Source organism: Petaurus breviceps, unplaced genomic scaffold (assembly GCF_028583685.1).
Source record: "Petaurus breviceps papuanus isolate PSGF00001 unplaced genomic scaffold, PetGlider_PUasm1.0 37, whole genome shotgun sequence".
NCBI lineage: Eukaryota > Metazoa > Chordata > Mammalia > Diprotodontia > Petauridae > Petaurus > Petaurus breviceps.
This window is the reverse complement of record NW_027186296.1, coordinates 50,665,726-50,683,320: the sequence shown is the minus strand read 5'-3', so window position 1 is coordinate 50,683,320 and position 17,595 is coordinate 50,665,726. Positions and strand designations below refer to the sequence as shown.

The following is a 17,595-nucleotide window of genomic DNA, read 5'->3' as shown; positions in this document are numbered from 1 at the left end:
TTGAACTGTTATTCTGTCATCATGTACATGTTCTAAACAGAATGATAATATCCACTTCACTGACTAGGAACATGATTTACTATAATTAAGTTAATCCACCTTTTATCCCTGAATGAAAGAAAAAATCACGATTTCTTCTTTCCAGAACCTTCAATCTTTGAATGAGTCTTACTGCTTTTCAAAGATGATGAGTTTAGTGTTTTGGGATTGTTTGTTATTGTTTGCAGGTGGTGAGGCAAAAGGTTAAATAAATTAAATAGTCAGTGAGCAAATAATAAAGGCACATGGTCAAAAGTAATTTAAAGAGACTAAATATCCAAATGTCAGACATGGAAAATGGAGGACAAAGTGGGATTAGAATTCTCAGTTCTCGGCCCCATATTCAGTATAACCAGGAATTACCTTGGTTCTTTAAGTTTAAAGTATGAACAAACCTTCTATTATTAGAATATAAAATGTTCTTGAAGACAAGGGCAGCCTCTCTCCCTCCCTCAGTTCTTCCCTCTTTTACCTCCTTCATTCCTTCCTCTGTTTCTTTTTTCCTTCCTTCCTTCCATCCTGTGGGGTCCAGGACAATGCCCAGCAGACAAGTTAGGGATATGGCTGGTGTTGTGATTTTATTAGCGTAGAGTGCTCCCAGTAAGAAACTTTTACCAATGCATGTCACCATCTTTTCTGCAACTTGTACTCTTAAAGAGTTACCTCAAGCCTTGAGAGTTAAGTGATTTGCCCCAAATCACATAGCCAGTATGTGTCAAAAATGGGTCTTGAACTTGGGCCTTCTTGGGCACAAGTTCAACTCTCTCTCCAACATATCACACTGCTTTGGCCATAGGTGCCTAATAAATCTTTGGTGATCGATTAGATAATCCTGGAACAATTAAATACGTGCACAGACACCACAGATACTTGGAAACATACCTCCCCCATTGTAACTATTAAGAGATAAATGATTGACAGAGGTGGAGGGCAGGGAGATGATATGTGCAGGGAAGAGAGGAAGTAGGAGGGAATATAACAAACCCCAGTGTGCCTAAAGAGATTTGTGTAAATTTGTCAAATTCCCTTTCTTGTGATTTTGTGAAATGTTCTATTATGTTATAATTATAACCCTGTATTATGTTTCTTCTACACAACATAAAATGGTATTTTTTGCTGAGATGTTAAAATTAAGTCTCATTATATTAAGCCCCAATGTGCTAAAATTTTTTACTGTTGGGTGGACATAATTATAGTGAAAACATAAGGTTAGGTGAGAATAAGTACTTGGCATAGAGTGGGTACTCAAACAGTGTCAATGAGTAGCAGATTGGCCAATGGAGTAAACATTGTTAACTTGAAGCAGCAATGTACTATAGCCACTTGGGACTATAAGCATTTAACCACCCACCCTCTACATTGCAATTGAGAGGGTAATTGAGTGTAATTTTACTTAGTTTTGTTTTATGTTATTTTGAATTAATTCACTGATTGAAGAAGCTTTTGTTTTCTGTCTCCTAGAAATCAGAAAACAACCATATCAGCCTTCTTCACACAGAAAACACGCTTGTAAAAGTATAGGTGTTTGCTCTTACACACACGCAGACACACACATCCATTTATAGTCTTTGGCCATTAGAAGCCTACATAGTTTTACATCAAGAAACCTGGAAAGGAGGGAAAAGAGAAATGTTTTTTGAATTGAAAAGGCAAACCATACCTAGGTCCCAATTAGTACAAATAAGGAATCCTATGAATTGGTCACATGTATTGGAATTCATCCTATTGGAGTGGTTATAAATTATGTGAAATATGGTAATTGATTCTAGCCCAATAGCAATATGTAGTGCAAATTCAAATAATGCAACTGTGGGATTCATCATACAGAAAATTAAGATCTAGTTGTACAACATGGAATAGAGAAATATTCTTCTCCCCAGGGACCATTGCGTTTGACACGAGTAGGGAGCAGAGCTGAACTACCAAGAGCAAAAGAGAGCATTCTCCTCAACACCTCTAGGTAACTTATTCTTACAAATGAAAACAAAATTCTTCAGGATGTTCAATGGCAGCAGAACTATGGTGACCCTCCTCACTCACACCCAATTCCACATTCTAGCTGGGGATCTGATATTATGAGAATTTGCCTGGAGAGTTTGGTGAAGGTAATCTGATCTTGATGGCTGGCAAAGCAGAGCTACCACACCTGACTCAAGGAACAGTCTTGCTAAAAAGAAAGATTGCATGCATCTTGGGAGTGAAGGAGTTTATAGGAGAAAGGGAATTCTCTGCTTTCAATTCCTTCAGCCCATGCAAACTAATCAAAACAAGTTTGTTCTCAACCACACCATCATTCACTGGTGGCACGTGGTCCCCTTATGTCTATAAAATGTTCCTTAGGGGTGTGGGCACAGAGTGAAAAGAGGCTAGATGCATATGAGGCTGACTTTGGTCACTTTCAGGGCAAAACAATTACAGAAAGGAAATTTACATAAACTTCTGTTTTTCCATTTATACTGACTGCACACTACTACCCTCCCTACCACCATTTGCAGGGTTTGGGATGAGTTTTCCCTAACAATCCAAATAAATGAAAGGTTCAGCCTGGCTCCGAGATTACATGGTTGTGACCAAGAGCCAAGCTGTAACTGGATGAAATAATCCACTTCATTCCTAACGAATCATAAAGCTGCTTACTTGGCACAGAGGGATGGAAACATCAAGCGAAAGGGCAATCTTGATCTGATTATGTCACACCAAGGTTGGAGACTGATAACGTGTAAGAATTCAAACTTCAGCTTGATGTTGATATGCTCTTGTTAAACTCTTGATCTGGCTGGGTTCAAAGCAACTAAGCTGGAACGAAGGCTCTTCAGGAAACCACAGTTCTATGTCAAGCCCCCTTATGAGAGAAGGAGGTGCCTAAGCACAAAAACTTGTAAAAGAATTTTAACCAGTTGATCTCACTGAAGGACACTTTCCTGTAAGAAATCCACATTTGCTGTTTGAATGCTGAAGGGTCCTGTAAAGCCAAATAGCATGTTATAGACAAGCTATGGTTGGAAACTTTGTAGATGTACATTTCTTTCTCTTTAAATCCTATTCTTTTTCAGCCAAAAATGCAATCAAGTACACCGATGTATTTTGTTGAATGCTAGATCCAAAATAAATTGTGGTTCTCTGTCTCACAGTGGTCAGTGAAAGCTCATCCCACACAAAGAAATACCTACATATTTTCACCATTTTTGAATTTGTTTCAGCCATTATGTAACCTTTAGCACTACCTTGGCAGGAGGGCCAAGAAAAGTTGAACTTAGTCCCTCGGGCAACTGGTTTTAGCTTGGACTTTCTGCCAAGACACAAATACAAACCTCCTGCTGCTGTTTTCTCTTTGTACGTCTGCATGGCATGCAGAGGTTCTAGTCAGGTTTCTCATTATGTGAACTCAGTGGAACTTTTGAAAGCACAAATGAGGAACTTTCAAGTCTTAATTTTTGGAAACTTAAAAAAAAATTCCCAGTCATCTTTGTCTTCAAATAAGGTCAAAACTAGGTTCCACGTCAATAAAAGGAATGGAAAAAAAATGAAAGCTGTCTATTTTTTCCCTTCATTTTTTAATATCCATGTACTGTTGACCCTTGGTTCTAACTAATTACCCACTAGTAGCAGATACCTTCCAAAAACCAGAAGTAAATTGGTTGGTAGTTTAAACTCCACTGTTTGGAATGAAACTGTAAATTTACCATGGGGAAAAATGGAATCAGTGCACACACTTACCATGTATACCATGTGTATCTATTTATCTTTGGACTCGGGCTATATACCTTAGGTGTCTCTCTCTCTTTATCTCTCCCTCTCTCCCCCCCTCCCTCTCTCTCTCTCTCTCTCTCTCTCTCTCTCACACACACACACACACACACACACACACACACACACACACACACACACACCTCCCTATTTCCTATAGGTACATATAAACTTCTCCGTTTAGCTTTTAAAGCCTTTTACAATCTCCTTTTCTAGCCTCATTATCCATTACTCTCTTCCAATACTTCTTACTGTTCTTCCTGCATGTAATTCCATTCCCCATCTCCATGTCTTGAAATTTCTCCCTGCTTACTCACACCTCACAGAATCTCATATATACCTCAAGATTAAGCCTTTTCTGATAACCCATTTACTAGTGCTCTACATACCTTGCATTGTCCTGCATATATTTCTTCTCTGTATACTCATATTGTCTGGAATGTAAGCTCTTTAAGAGTAAGGACAGTCATCTTATTTTTGTCTTTGTGTCCCCAGTACCTAGCATATAGTAAATCCTTGCTGACTGAATTAGGTTCTGCAGGTTTTCCATTCAAATGAGTAACACAATCTAGATCACAGACATTCTCCATGCACTTGGTTATTCCCTTGCGCTTAAAGTGATTATTAATCTCATTTAGAAGGCTCCACAATGACTTGGGTATTGATCCCATTAGAACAATATCATCCAGAAATATGAACAATTGCAGGATCGTACCATCTATATGGAACTCTTCATCAACTTAGGACTCTGAATTGCATCTCCTTCAAGATGGAGGGAACCATCTTTGGTGTGTGTATATTTCCCTGTTTTAAGACTCACTTGACTATCTCTGCTATATCTGCAATAAGGCTTATGGAGTCTTCCCTCTTTACTTGTAGCTCATTCATCAGCTGGCTACTTAATTTGTCCTTATGTTCACTCTTATTACCCTGAACTCTAGGGTGATCCAGGACTATGTTTGTATATGTCCTTATTTATAAAATTTCATCAACACATCTCTCAATCAGCTAAGTTCAGAGACCCTACCAATTCAAATATTTTAACTTAGAAAACTAGGAACACCATCTCTCCCAACAGTGGTAACTTCCAATAATTTAAAAGCATATTTTCCCACCAATTCAGAACAGTTCTCAACTGGAAAAAAGTCATTAATACATACAAATGTGCAAACGAGGAATTCAGACCCACACCTACCCCCAAATTCAAGACGAAAACTTCCCAATCCTGGAAAAATGGATAGTTTTACAAAAAGAAATGATACATTCCTCTAGTCATTCAATCAATGATAACCCATTTTAATTTCTCATTAATTAATGTTACCTATGTCTGACCTATGTACTGAGTGTAGGTCTAGATCTTAAAATATTTTTTCCACATTGATGAAGGAAAGCTAATGCCCCAATAGAGGATGACAATAGTTGTACTGTACTCAGCCCTTATCAGATCACAGATTCGACATGGTCAAAACTGAATTCATTATCTCATTCCCTAAACTCATTACTCTTTCAAACTTCCCTTTTCCTGTTGAGCACAGTATCTTTCTATGCATAACCTAACTTCACAGAACTTACCTACAAAACCTACTCTTCAGTCTTTTTCATCCCCATATTCTAATGCTTGTCAGATCTTACAGATTCAACCTCTCATTCACTAACTAGAGCTACTAAAATTTACCCAGAGCTGCCAAAATAATTTTCCTGAAGTATATATTCGAACGTGTTACTCCCTTACTCAAGATCCTTCAATGAACCTCTATTGGAACTAGGGCAATGGTTCTAAGGTTCTAAGCCTAAGGTTGTGAACTGTTTTTAAAAAAAAATAATTTGATAAATGTATTTTGATTTGGTTTCCTGTATAGTTCCATGTGTCTTATACATCTAAAAACATAATTCTAGGTACAGTTAGGTGGTGCAGTGAATAGAACACTGGCCCTTGAGTCAGGAGGACCTGAATTATCCAGCCTCAGACACTTGACACACTAGCTGTGTGACACTGGGCAAGTCACTTAACCCCAATTGACTTGCCTCCCCCCTCCAAAAAACAATAAGAAAAAAAATAATTACAGAAATGGATCTATAGTCTTAATCAGACTACCAAAGAGGTCCCTGACACAAAAAAGGTTAAGAATCCCCACAGTAGGATAAATATGAACTCTTCTAATTGACATTGAAAGCCCACCTACCATATGCATCTGGTTTATGTTACCAAAACAACTTCTCCCTACTTCCTTTCATGATTTTTGCATTCTGGTCAAAAATGGCCTGTTTACTGTTCATTTCTTAAACTCAGCATTCCATCTCCCACCTCCAAGACCTTGCATTGATAGTTCACCATGCTTAGAATGCCCTCCTTCTTCATATCTGCCTCTCCAGAATCAGTTTCTTTCCTTCAAGTCTCTACTTGGGTGAAACTTCCTAAAGGAATGATTCCCTGATTTGACAAGTTGTTTGTACCCTCTCCTTTCTCAAATTATCCTGCATTTTCTTATCATTTACATTTGTAACATGTAAATATTGTATCTTCCAAGTGGAATGTACATTCCTTGAGGGAACTAATTTCCATCTTTATATCCTCAATGCCTAACACACAGTTCCTGAAACAGGAGTTTCTCAAAAAATGTTTGCTGAATAAATGCTTTCTAAGTCTTCTCAGTGTGCTGGTGTCTACTTCTGTATGAGCTCCAGTTTGTATACTCCTTAAATGTGGTGATCAAAACAAATACAGTATTCTCAGTCTGATTCAATTAAATTCAATTTTGTGAGATTATAAGGAAGTCACTGTAGAAGTTGGCCTGGTGAAAAGAAAATTTATAGGTGACATGATAACTAAATATTTGAAGGACTGACTTGGGGAAGAAGGATTGGACTTTTCTGTTTGGCTTAAATGGGAAGAGTTTTGTTGCAAGTCAGAGAGAAGCAGATTTCTGTTAAAAGTAAAGAAAAATTTTGAACAATTAGAGCTTTCCAAAAGTGGCATGGGAGGTCCTTGGAGATAGGCCATGGCTTGACATGGATAGTTTCCAAGCAGATTCTGGATGGCCACTTATCAGTGGATGTGAGTTGGACCAAATGTCCTCTAAGTTCCTCTGTCAATGTCAGATCCTGGTGCTCTCAGAATGTAGCTGTGGACAATAACAAGCTTAAACACAAGCAGAGTCATAACTTTGAGTGTTATAAGAAGAAGGAGCTGTAAGAGTTGCAAATAAAAGCTACTTATTCTGATTCTTTCTAGCCTGTAACTCTGGCAATTATTCCTCTGGCTTACACAGAACCTGAACTAAGATAAGACATGCAAACTTAACAGGCAAGAGAAAACTAACTTTAAAATACTGTTCTAAATTCCAATAGAGGGACAAGGGCCTCCCAGGGACGAGGAGTAGTCTCAGTTCATCAATTCAAATATACAGTGCAGGGCTGAACATCAATCATCTGGTCACTAATCACAATCCTTCTATGCTATGAACTCTTTCTCAGAAACAGAACACAGTGACAGAATCACATATATAGCCCAAAGGATACAGATATCACTGGCTTTCCTGTCTCTTCTTACAGAGGATTGAATGACTAGAAATGTCCGTGATCACATGTACACACAGACACACACACACATACATGGAAAACAGTGAACTAAGATTACTATGGTTATGTTGCCATGTTACATCCATAAGTCCTATTCAGATCCAATCCCTCATGTTTTCCTTCAGAAAGCTACATGTTCAAAGGCAGTACTATATGGGCATCTATATCAGCATTTCTCCATCTGGTTAAATGCAGCATGGAATACCAGAAAGGATTTTGAGTCAAAGGAGCTCAGTTCAAATCCCAAATTTTTCACATGAATGACTTGCAGGGGTGGGAAACCTTGAATCTTGAGGTCATATGTGGCCCTCTAAGTCTTCAAGTGTGACCCTTTGACAGAATCCAAACTTCACAGAAAAAATCCTTGAAGTTTGGATTCAAAGCATGAGTTGGGATAGTGTGATAGTTGCTACAACTCAATATTGCTTTGGATCTCTGCCTCTATTATTTAAGTCAAATGGACGAAGTAAAGCACAGCTAATCATGACTACTGTCACTCCCGCTATGCTCCACACCAAGACAATTCTCTGTATCTACTACCTTTCAACGCTAACAATAATTTCCTGGTGTTTCTAAGTAAAACCCAGAACTGTAATCTATGACTGTCCTCTGTGGTTGTTCTGCTTTAGTGAGAGTTTTAGAGACAACTTTTTTCATGTTAGTGGTGATATCTGTCTGTTTGTCTCTCTCAATCCCTGCCCCATAGCATCAACCCTCCTCCCCAACATCATGACTAACATAAGGAAATCAGTATCCTTACTGTATTAACAAAACTTCATTATAATTTTTTTACCTAATATGGTATTAGTCAATTAAGTCACTTACCATAACCACTAAACTTGGTGGCAAATGGCTTTTTTATTATTTTCCAAAATCAAATAATTTAAAATAATATCCCACCATTGAAGAGGTTACAAAAGAATGTTTCATGAGGTTCTGAAGGAATTATAAAGGAAAGCTCCAAAATGATCTTGAACAAGGATAGTATCAATGTAGTAAGTATATTGCAACCAAGGCGGCTGTATTCTTTGGAAATAGGAATTCTGGTTTATATGTTTAAAGGTATAGGAACCGGAACTATGATTTCTTGGGTTAAGAAACTCTCAGGGGAGGAAACTCCCTCCACCAATTTAGGTCAACATACCATCTCTACAACTTATTGTTTTAATTTGTCTACAGCATTGTAAAGAGAAGTGACTTGCCAAGGGTGATACATCATAGAGGGAGGACTTGATCTCAGGGCTTCATGATTCCCAAATCGGTTCTCTCTCCATTACATTACAACTGCCTGTTCATTTTAAAAAGAATAAAAATCTCATGGCCTCTATTTTTACAGCTACTCTTTATACCATTTAGTTGACAAAATTCAAAATTATTTAAGCTTTATAATACTGACTGAACAGCTTATTCATTTTGTTCCATGGTCTAATGTAGGCTGTCCTAAAATAGAATCTAGTAGTATAGAATTTATTCTCTAACATCAACTTCCTTTCTTTGATACATCCATTATTTAATCCTTTCACTAAAAATACTTATTAACTTTCTATCTCAGTGACGTATTATAAGGGTGTTTGAAGATTAATAAGATAACATCTATAAGGTTTCTTTGGTCCAGTGTAGACACTCTCACCACAGCAGATGTTCATTGTGGCTTCTAGACAAGCCCATGACTCAAAGGCTCTTGGCTCAACTAGACCAGTCTTGTTAGTAAAGCTCAAAATGCTACACAACATTTCCATTTTCCTTTGCACAGGTTTGCCACTTCCATGTAATAGGAGAGGGAAAGGGCTGGTTTTCCATTCACCAAAAAGCCTAGTGTATTTCTAAGCAAGGAAAAATGTGCTCCAACTTGAAATTGGGTCTTAAGGAGTGCACTGCACATCAGTAACCAGTAGTAGAAGGAAAACGATGACATTTAACAAAGTTTTACTGTAATTAAAAACCAAATTTGATTTGATGGACTATGGTAGTGATTTGGCTGCTAAGATTTTGAATTCAAATTTAAGCCCAAGATATCTGTCTGTGGGAACTGTGCATAATGTAGAGATGACATTCTCTATGCCTAGGGAGAGCTTCTCCACCCCAGACTATAGTTCTAGCCAACAAATGGTTCAACCCACATTGCCTGCCATGTAGTCATCTATTCCATATCTCTCTTCTTGCCTCTCTCCACCTCTAATACATGACTATACCATGATTGATGTTGGAAAGCATGGTATAAAGGAAAACAATAAAACACCCAAACGACACAATATACAAGTCTATGTATAAAATTCCCACAGTTGGTGGTTATTTTTCATCATAGATACTTTTGATTTTTTTTATTGATGTTGGTGGGGTGAAGGGTGTCAGGGATTAAGAATCCTGAACCTTCAGATGTGAGTGTTTTAAGCATTAATTGTCTGTATGTCTGCTGATTTAAGTCTTGGAAAGGGAAATACCAAAGGAGAAATGACAGCTCAGAATGAAGAGTGTGGTAGAAAACCAAGGATTAACATTTTTTCAGCATGAAGATTTTTGGGACACACTATATATTAATCAGTAAAAGCTTAAAATGGCAGTAAGATTTTTGTGACACTCTTTATATGACAATTCTTAGCAAGTAAGATCTACATAAATGCAATATATCATATTTTTAGTGATAGATTTTGGGAATGTACCCTCTCTTGGCTTTCTTATATGATATTAAAAATATACATTTAACAAATTTATTAAGAACATATTATTTGCATAGCCAGGTACAGGATTCATTCCCTATCCTCAAGGATTTATGACCTAATTGAAGAAATGACATTTACATATAAAAGTTAAACAATGTAAGGAAATAATATACAAGAAAATATATGATTAAGTGCCAAAAGAGCAGTATAGACCATATGTTCTATGGACTAAGAGAATTGTCAAATTATGTCACCCTCATGTAATTCATAACCTGCCCTTTTGTTACAATATACTAGGAACTACAGACAATTATTTATAAGTATAATTTTATAACCAGTATTATATATATTTTTAAAATGTGTAACAGTGGACCAACATTAAAAAGTTGGTGCCCAAGGGGACAGCTAGGTGGTGCAGTGAATAAAGTGCCGGCCCCGGAGTCAAGAGAACCTGAGTTTGGTTCCAGCCTCAGACACTTAACACACACACACACACACAATTATCTATGTAACCTTGGGCAAGTTACTTAACCCCTATTGCCCTCCAAAAAGGCAAAAAAAAAAGTTGGTGCCCAGAGATTTGGTAAATATATTATATGGTATTGACAAGTTAATTTACTTATCTACAGTATGGCAGCATGAAAAAAAAATTGTAAACAAAAAGAGAGAACAGCAATTATTTTTAGGTTTTAGATTTGTTTTGTGCAGAAATCACCACAATCATTTCTATAGCTTCATATGGACTTAAAGTTTAAACACTTCTCTTTGGAAGTATGTTTTCCATTGAATTTAAATAGAATGAGAATATTATAAAGAACCCCAAGGGAAAGTAAAGAGATTTAGCATAGGTTTTATTGAGATTTAAATCATACAGTGCACATATTTTTCAGACCTATGTTTACTTCTTCAATCCCTTCCTGTCATTCTCAAAACACTAAAGAAAGATCTGTTCATTTGAAAAGGGCTCTATATTCTGAATTTTGGTTTGGGGTAATGCAATCTCTAAGCCTCCTAGTGAATGTTTATGCTATTTACTACTAAGTTTTTCTCTTCCCCAGTTTTCCACCTATTAACATAATACCCTGATCTCAATGTGAGGCCTCCCAAAAGCCAGAGCTATTGCAGATTTCACTGGGAATACTGAAGAGAAAGAGATTCAGAACTGTATTTTGGGGAATCATCTCAGTAAATACATCGCATGTGAAGATTACCACTATGACTGTGAATGAATAAATGAAAAAAAAGCATTTATTAAAGGATAATGGCATGTCAAATTCTGTGGTATGTTCTAATGATACAAACATTAAAAAGATAGTCCTTGACCAGGAGTTTACATTCTAATTTGAAGAGACAACACAAATAGAGAAATGGTGGCCCAGGAAGGGAGTTTTTGTCTGGAGGCCTACGAGAATGGTGAGTGGAGTCATAGGACAGGTAGCAGAAGATGAAAAATTAGCCAAAGACCATCTACTTACATTTCTGACCTGAACATGGACATCCAACTTACAAAGCTAAAAGATAATCCACTTCTCTATCTTCAAAGAGAAAATGAAAAACCCTAACAGGACTGTAGGAAGTTTTATCAAAGTAACGAGAGCAAGAAACAGAGATAAAAGTTTAAGTTTAATTCAACTCTAAGGCTTACTTCTTGCATAATTCTTCCGTCATTTAACCAGACTTTACCATCACCAAATATTTTTACCTGCTCAATGATATTTAGCACTATGCTAAGCTCTCTACAAAGAGAAATATATGGAGGCTATCCCTTTATCCTTGGAGTTTACAATCAGTACAAGATGTGTATTTAACACTCATTTCACACTGAAAGGAGTTACCATAGGCACAATCTATTTTTTTTAATTTAGTATTTTGTTTAATTTTTAAGTTTATATTTAAAAGTAATTAATTATTAAATTTAAAAATTCAATTATATTTTAGCTTCTTTAGTTTGTTGATGAATAAAAATACTGTCCTTTAGGATTACGTATTCAATAAATGGATGCTTTTAAAAAAAATTCCAAATCCGCATCCTCATGAAATTGGCTACACGTAGACTATGGAGTCTCCTAAGATACCATTGTTGATTCCCAGTACAAAATCAGCTTCAAGTTATTGTTCTAGTTTTGTAACTCACCCACAGTGTCACATGGTTCGTCTTTATGTACACAGAAGTCTGTCCTAGAAAATAAAGGTGACAAAGTCAGATTTATGCAGCTCTCCCAATGACATGATACACAAGCATGTCATTACTTCTAATTAATCAGCATAGTTCAGACACTGTGGTACATTTAGTAGCTAGAAGCTTTAGTCATGGTAAAAGTTATAAAACTTATGCGAAATAACGAGCAGATAGCACAATTATTCTCTCATACACATATTCTGTTCCATTATGTTTTTGTTACTATATTTTATTTTTAGTTTATGGAATAAAATAAGCATTTCCATAACATAATATAATAAAAAAGATGATTATACATGAAACTACAGATTTACTAAGCACAACTTGCTATTCCTTTCAAACATATAACAAAATGATCATGTAAATTTTTTTTTCTTCCCTAAAAAATGTTAGATGGTTATCATTAGATATAAATAGGCACATATATGTATGTTTGTGTGTCTGTGTCTATGTAATGTTATTCTATACATTTTTCTATTTATCAGCTCTTTCTCTGGATGTAGATAGCAGATATGTTTTTATACCTAATTTGGGTATTTATAAAAGTCAAAATCACTTATTTGTTCAAAGTCATTCTTAAAACAGTGTTGCTGTATACAATGTTCTCTTTGTTCTGCTTCATTATTCTGTGCAAGTTTTTCCATATTTTTCTAAAATCATTAAGCTTACTTTTATAGCATAGTAATATTCCATCACAATCATATACCACAACTTGTTCTGCCATTTCCCAATTAATAGGCATCAATTATGTTTTGCTACTACCCATATTCATGCTGTGCACGCTACTGAACTGCACGCTCCATAAGGACAAGGATCTTAAGGACAAATCTTCTTACACCTTGTTCCACAACATGTATTCTTTGATCCATGACACTGGTCTTGTGGCTGCTCCACACACAAGATACTTCATCTCTCAGCTCCAGGAATATTATCCGACTCTACCTAATGTCTGGAATGCTCTCTCTCCTCCACTCCACCTACTCACTTCCTTTAAGTCCCAATTAAAATCCCATCTTTTACTGGAAGTATTCCCCAATGCTTCTTAAATATAGTGCCTTCCCTCTTTTAATTATTTCCTATTTATCCTGTATATGGCTTCTTACCCTGTATACATCTGTTTATATGTTGTCTCCCCCATTGGATTGTGAGCTCTTTGAGGGCAGGGACTGTCTTTTACCTCTTTTCATATCTCCAGAGCTTAGCACAGTGCTTAGTACAGAGTAGGAGCTTAATAAATGCTTACTGTCTAATTGACTGACTAAAGGAATATTTATTAAATGAGCCGGACACTGTGCTAGGACTATAGATATAAAGATCACAGCTTACATTGATTGGGCTGTTGGGATATACTGATAAGTAAATCCGAAGTAATATGGCATGTGTGTGAGTAGACTGCACGTTAACAATGTGTGAGTGAATCAGAAAAAGTCCTTACGTAAGTGATGAAGCCTAACCAGAGCCTTAAAAGGAAACGGGCATTCCAAGAGTTAGAAGTGAGGAAGGAGACACTCTGTACAGTGGTACAGAGGTGACAGAAGGAATACTGTACGAAAGGAACAGCAAGTAAGCCAGCTTGCCTCAAACATAGGTTGTGTGAGAGGGAATAATGACGTCAGCCTAGAAGGACAGGATGGAGCTAGATTGTGAAAGGATTTCACTTGCCTTTTCAGCCTTCAGTTTCCTTACCTGTCAATGGAGTAAGCCACAACAACTAGTATTCATATAGTCTTTTAAGGCTCGCAAAGAACTTTACAAATATTGTCTCATTTTGTCTTAACAACAACCCCAAGAGGTAGATGCTATCATCATCCCCGTTTTGCTGGTTAGAAAACAGGCAGAGAGGGCTTAAGCAACTTGCCCCTGTTCAAACAGCTAGTAAGTGTCTGAAGTCACAGTTGGACTCGGGTCTTTCTGACTCCAGGTCCAATCTCTATCTGCTGAGTCACCTTGGTAATTGTCGAAGTTCCTTCCAGCTCAATGACATACATGAGAGTTACATATTGTCCTAAAGTTAGCCACTGAAAGGAGTGACGTAGTCAGTTAGGCTTTGAAGACATCATCCACAGTCATGGCTGTAATCTTCACATGCAATGTCAATGATGAGATAATCCCCCAAAGTACAATTCTGAATCTCCTTCTTTCTCTTCCAGGACAAACAACAATAATCCCAGTGAAAGAAGACCTCACATGGAGATCCTGACCTTAATGCAGTGATGTGGACATTTGATTGGAAAAGGAAGGGAATAGAGGCCCAGAGATCAGCTATGAGGTTGCTGTAAAAGTTCAAGGGAGAGGAAAAGAATCCAAGCTAGATGGTTAAATGGTTAAAATGAATGGTTCAAAAGGGGGCAGGGGAGAGGGAATAGACTTCAGAGACTTTGTGGAGATGAGAAAGTTTGGCAAATGACTGGGTATGAAGGGTGAAGGGCAAGAGTCAATGATGACCATCAGACAAGTAGATAGCGAGGATTGAGAAGATGACCTAGGCCTCATGGCCCCTTGTCTATATCACAGAGTAGACTTGTCACTGCTGAGTTATCTATGCTCACAGGACAGTCTAGAAGGCTTTGGTGGCTAGGTACCCTTTAGAATCTGAGAAGTAAGAACATAGAAGGACCTGCAACAGGTGAGTATTAAATGGCATTTTATTTGTTGCAGGGCTTAAAAGGAAACCCACTTTCCTCCTCATCTTCCTCATTATTTTAAGTAGTCGTCAGCTGAAAAAATGAGGACTATGTTTGCACATGATTTATAAATGCTGGGAAGTGTTAAATTGTCAGAGACTGATTAGGATTTTTCAGTTTTGACTATGAAATAGTTTGTGCCTCAGTTTCCCCATTTCTAAATTAAATTCAACATTTATTTACTGTCTACCATGAATTTACATAGTAACTAGAATAGTCTTCTACACAAACTTGATTAATCAGCCAAGGAGGGAATATGAAGACTGGAAAGGGGTGTGTGGCAGGGAAGGAGTTTTGAAAGTCAAAGAGAGGATTTTGCGTTTGCTCCTGGAGGCAATAAAATTCTCTCTCTTCACCCATTCCCTGCCCTTATACTTTGAGACTTTAATAAATATGTTGCTGCCTCCTTAAATCAAGGGTTTGTGTCATGAAATCCTTTGGATAGTATGATAAAGCCAGAATGCTTCTCAGAATATGTTTTTACATGCATAAAACAAAATATATTACATATGAATAATATTCAGATGACAATAGCACTTCTTCTCCTGGCTCCAATGATCTTAAAGGCTTTTGATTCCTGGCTTTCCTCATATGACTATATCCTTAATAAATAATGATGCCTACCCCTTCTAGGTGGCACAGTGGATAGAGTGTTGGGCCTGAAGTCAGGAAGCCCTTAGTTCAATTCAAATCCAGCTTCAGACACTTACTAGTTGTGTGACCCTGGGCACAGGAATACAAAGAAAATCAATTATACTGAAATACAATTATCAAAATAGTTTTTAAAAATATTCATAGACTCAAGATTAAGAACCTCTGCCTTAATTAAATTTGCTTTCTAGTTAATCACTCTACACTTCCACTCAGTCCCATACAGAGATGCTCTTACTCTTGGTCTCACCTTTACTCAAAAGTGTTCTCCTTCCACAATCCATAACGGCCTAAATTTTACTCCTCCTAAATGTATTCTTAATTGCCACTGCAACATACAGTCACTCTGCCTCTCCCCTTGTTTTTCTAGCCCTTCAGACTTCAGGCTAGCCTCATTTTTCTTCTTTCAAAAGCTTGACGTTAGAGTTGGTCAGTTTATGGATCCCTTAAACCCATAACACCTCCCACAAGGCTTCAGTTAAGAGATGTCCTCCAGTATTTGTGATCATTGGCAATGACTTAAACATTTTTGTTTGTGAAAATTCCCAAGGTCCCTTTATGTTGAGTCTGAATTTTCCCTTCCCCACCTGGCTTAGTAAAGCCTCACCCCAGTGAAGAGAAGGCCCTGGGGTGTGGAGGGGGAATTTGGGGATAAATCTCTTAACATTTCTCAGGCCATGTTCATGATTTGGTTTTAAGAGGGGCATGTAACTGGCTTGAGGCTTAAGAATCATTAAAGGAAAACTGCAGTGCTACAAGTTTTTCTACTTGCATTTCATAAGGATGGAGCTAACTGAATCTCTTATCAATCTTGTCCTTGTCCTTCTTCTTTTTCAATACCTCAAACCTATATTAGTGTAGTGGATAATGCTCATTGACCCAGAAAAACCTGAGTTCAAATTGCTATTTCAGTCACTTGCTAGCTATGTAGCCCTGGACAAGTCACTTAACCTCTGTCAGCCTCAGTTTCTCATCTGTAAAATATAGATAATAATAGCATTGACTTCTTCCTAGTGTTGTTGTGATTATCAAATGGGATTTTATATATACAATGTACACACATACAATATATCACATTTATTTATGTACTTAATATACCTATATGTATACATATATATATCAGCAAATTTAAACTGCTATATAAATGCTATTTATTATTGTTGTTGCTTTACCAGTACTACTGCTAGACTATTGTCCTCCTTCAGTCCTGTCCTCCTGCTGCTGAATGTCTGTGTGACTTTCTCCAGTGATCATCTTACCAATTCTCTCACCACATCTCCTTCTTTGCAGTCTCAACAAAACAACCCTCATTCAAGCCATTACTTTCCATCTGGATTACAAAACTTCCCAACAGATCTTCTCACATCTAATCTCTTTTCCAAAACTATTTCTCACTTTGGGGCAGCTAGGTGGTGCAGTGAATAGAGCACCTGCCCTGGAGTCAGGAGAACCTGAGTTCAAATCCGGCCTTAACATTTGCTAGCCCTGTGACCTTGGGCAAGTCACTTAACCCCAATTGCCCTGCCTTCCCCCCTCCAAAACAACAACAAAAAAAACCTATCCTCTCTATCATTGCCAAATTGATATCCCTAGAGCATGAGTCTGAAGACATCCCTCCCTTACTTAAAAAGCTTTGGTAGCTCCCTATTACTTTTAGGATGAAATTTATCTATTTGGCTTAAGTCCTTCTAAATCTGGTTCCTAGCTGATCACACATTATTCCCTCCCACACATTCAACACCCCAGTCAAACTAGACTACAATAATTGCTATTCCTCTCCTATATTGTCTCCCAAGAATTTTGTGCCTTTGCACAGCCTGTATTCTCCATCACTCACTCATACACTCACACATACACATACACACACACACACACACACACCTCCCAATATCTAGAATGCTCTCACTTCTCAACTCTGGCCTCTTAGAATGTCTAGCATCCTTTAAAGCTCAACTCAAATGCTATTTCCTTCAAGAGGCTCTAGTCCAGGGTGGGGAACCCTTGGCATCAAGGCCACATGTGGCCTTCTAGGTCCTCAGGTGCAGTCAAAGGGCCA

The 17,595-nt window shown here is 37.4% G+C and overlaps 1 protein-coding gene across 2 annotated transcripts in view; it reads right to left on the bottom strand.

Annotated features, from left to right (window-relative positions):
- Positions 1–17,595, bottom strand: part of ADAMTS17 (ADAM metallopeptidase with thrombospondin type 1 motif 17) — a 523,726-nt gene that overhangs the window by 382,290 nt on the left and 123,841 nt on the right. For both annotated transcript variants that reach the window (XM_069098470.1, XM_069098471.1), the window contains one exon: positions 12,160–12,203. In XM_069098470.1, the coding sequence (XP_068954571.1) occupies positions 12,160–12,203 (44 nt within the window). The remainder of the gene's footprint in view (positions 1–12,159; positions 12,204–17,595) is intronic.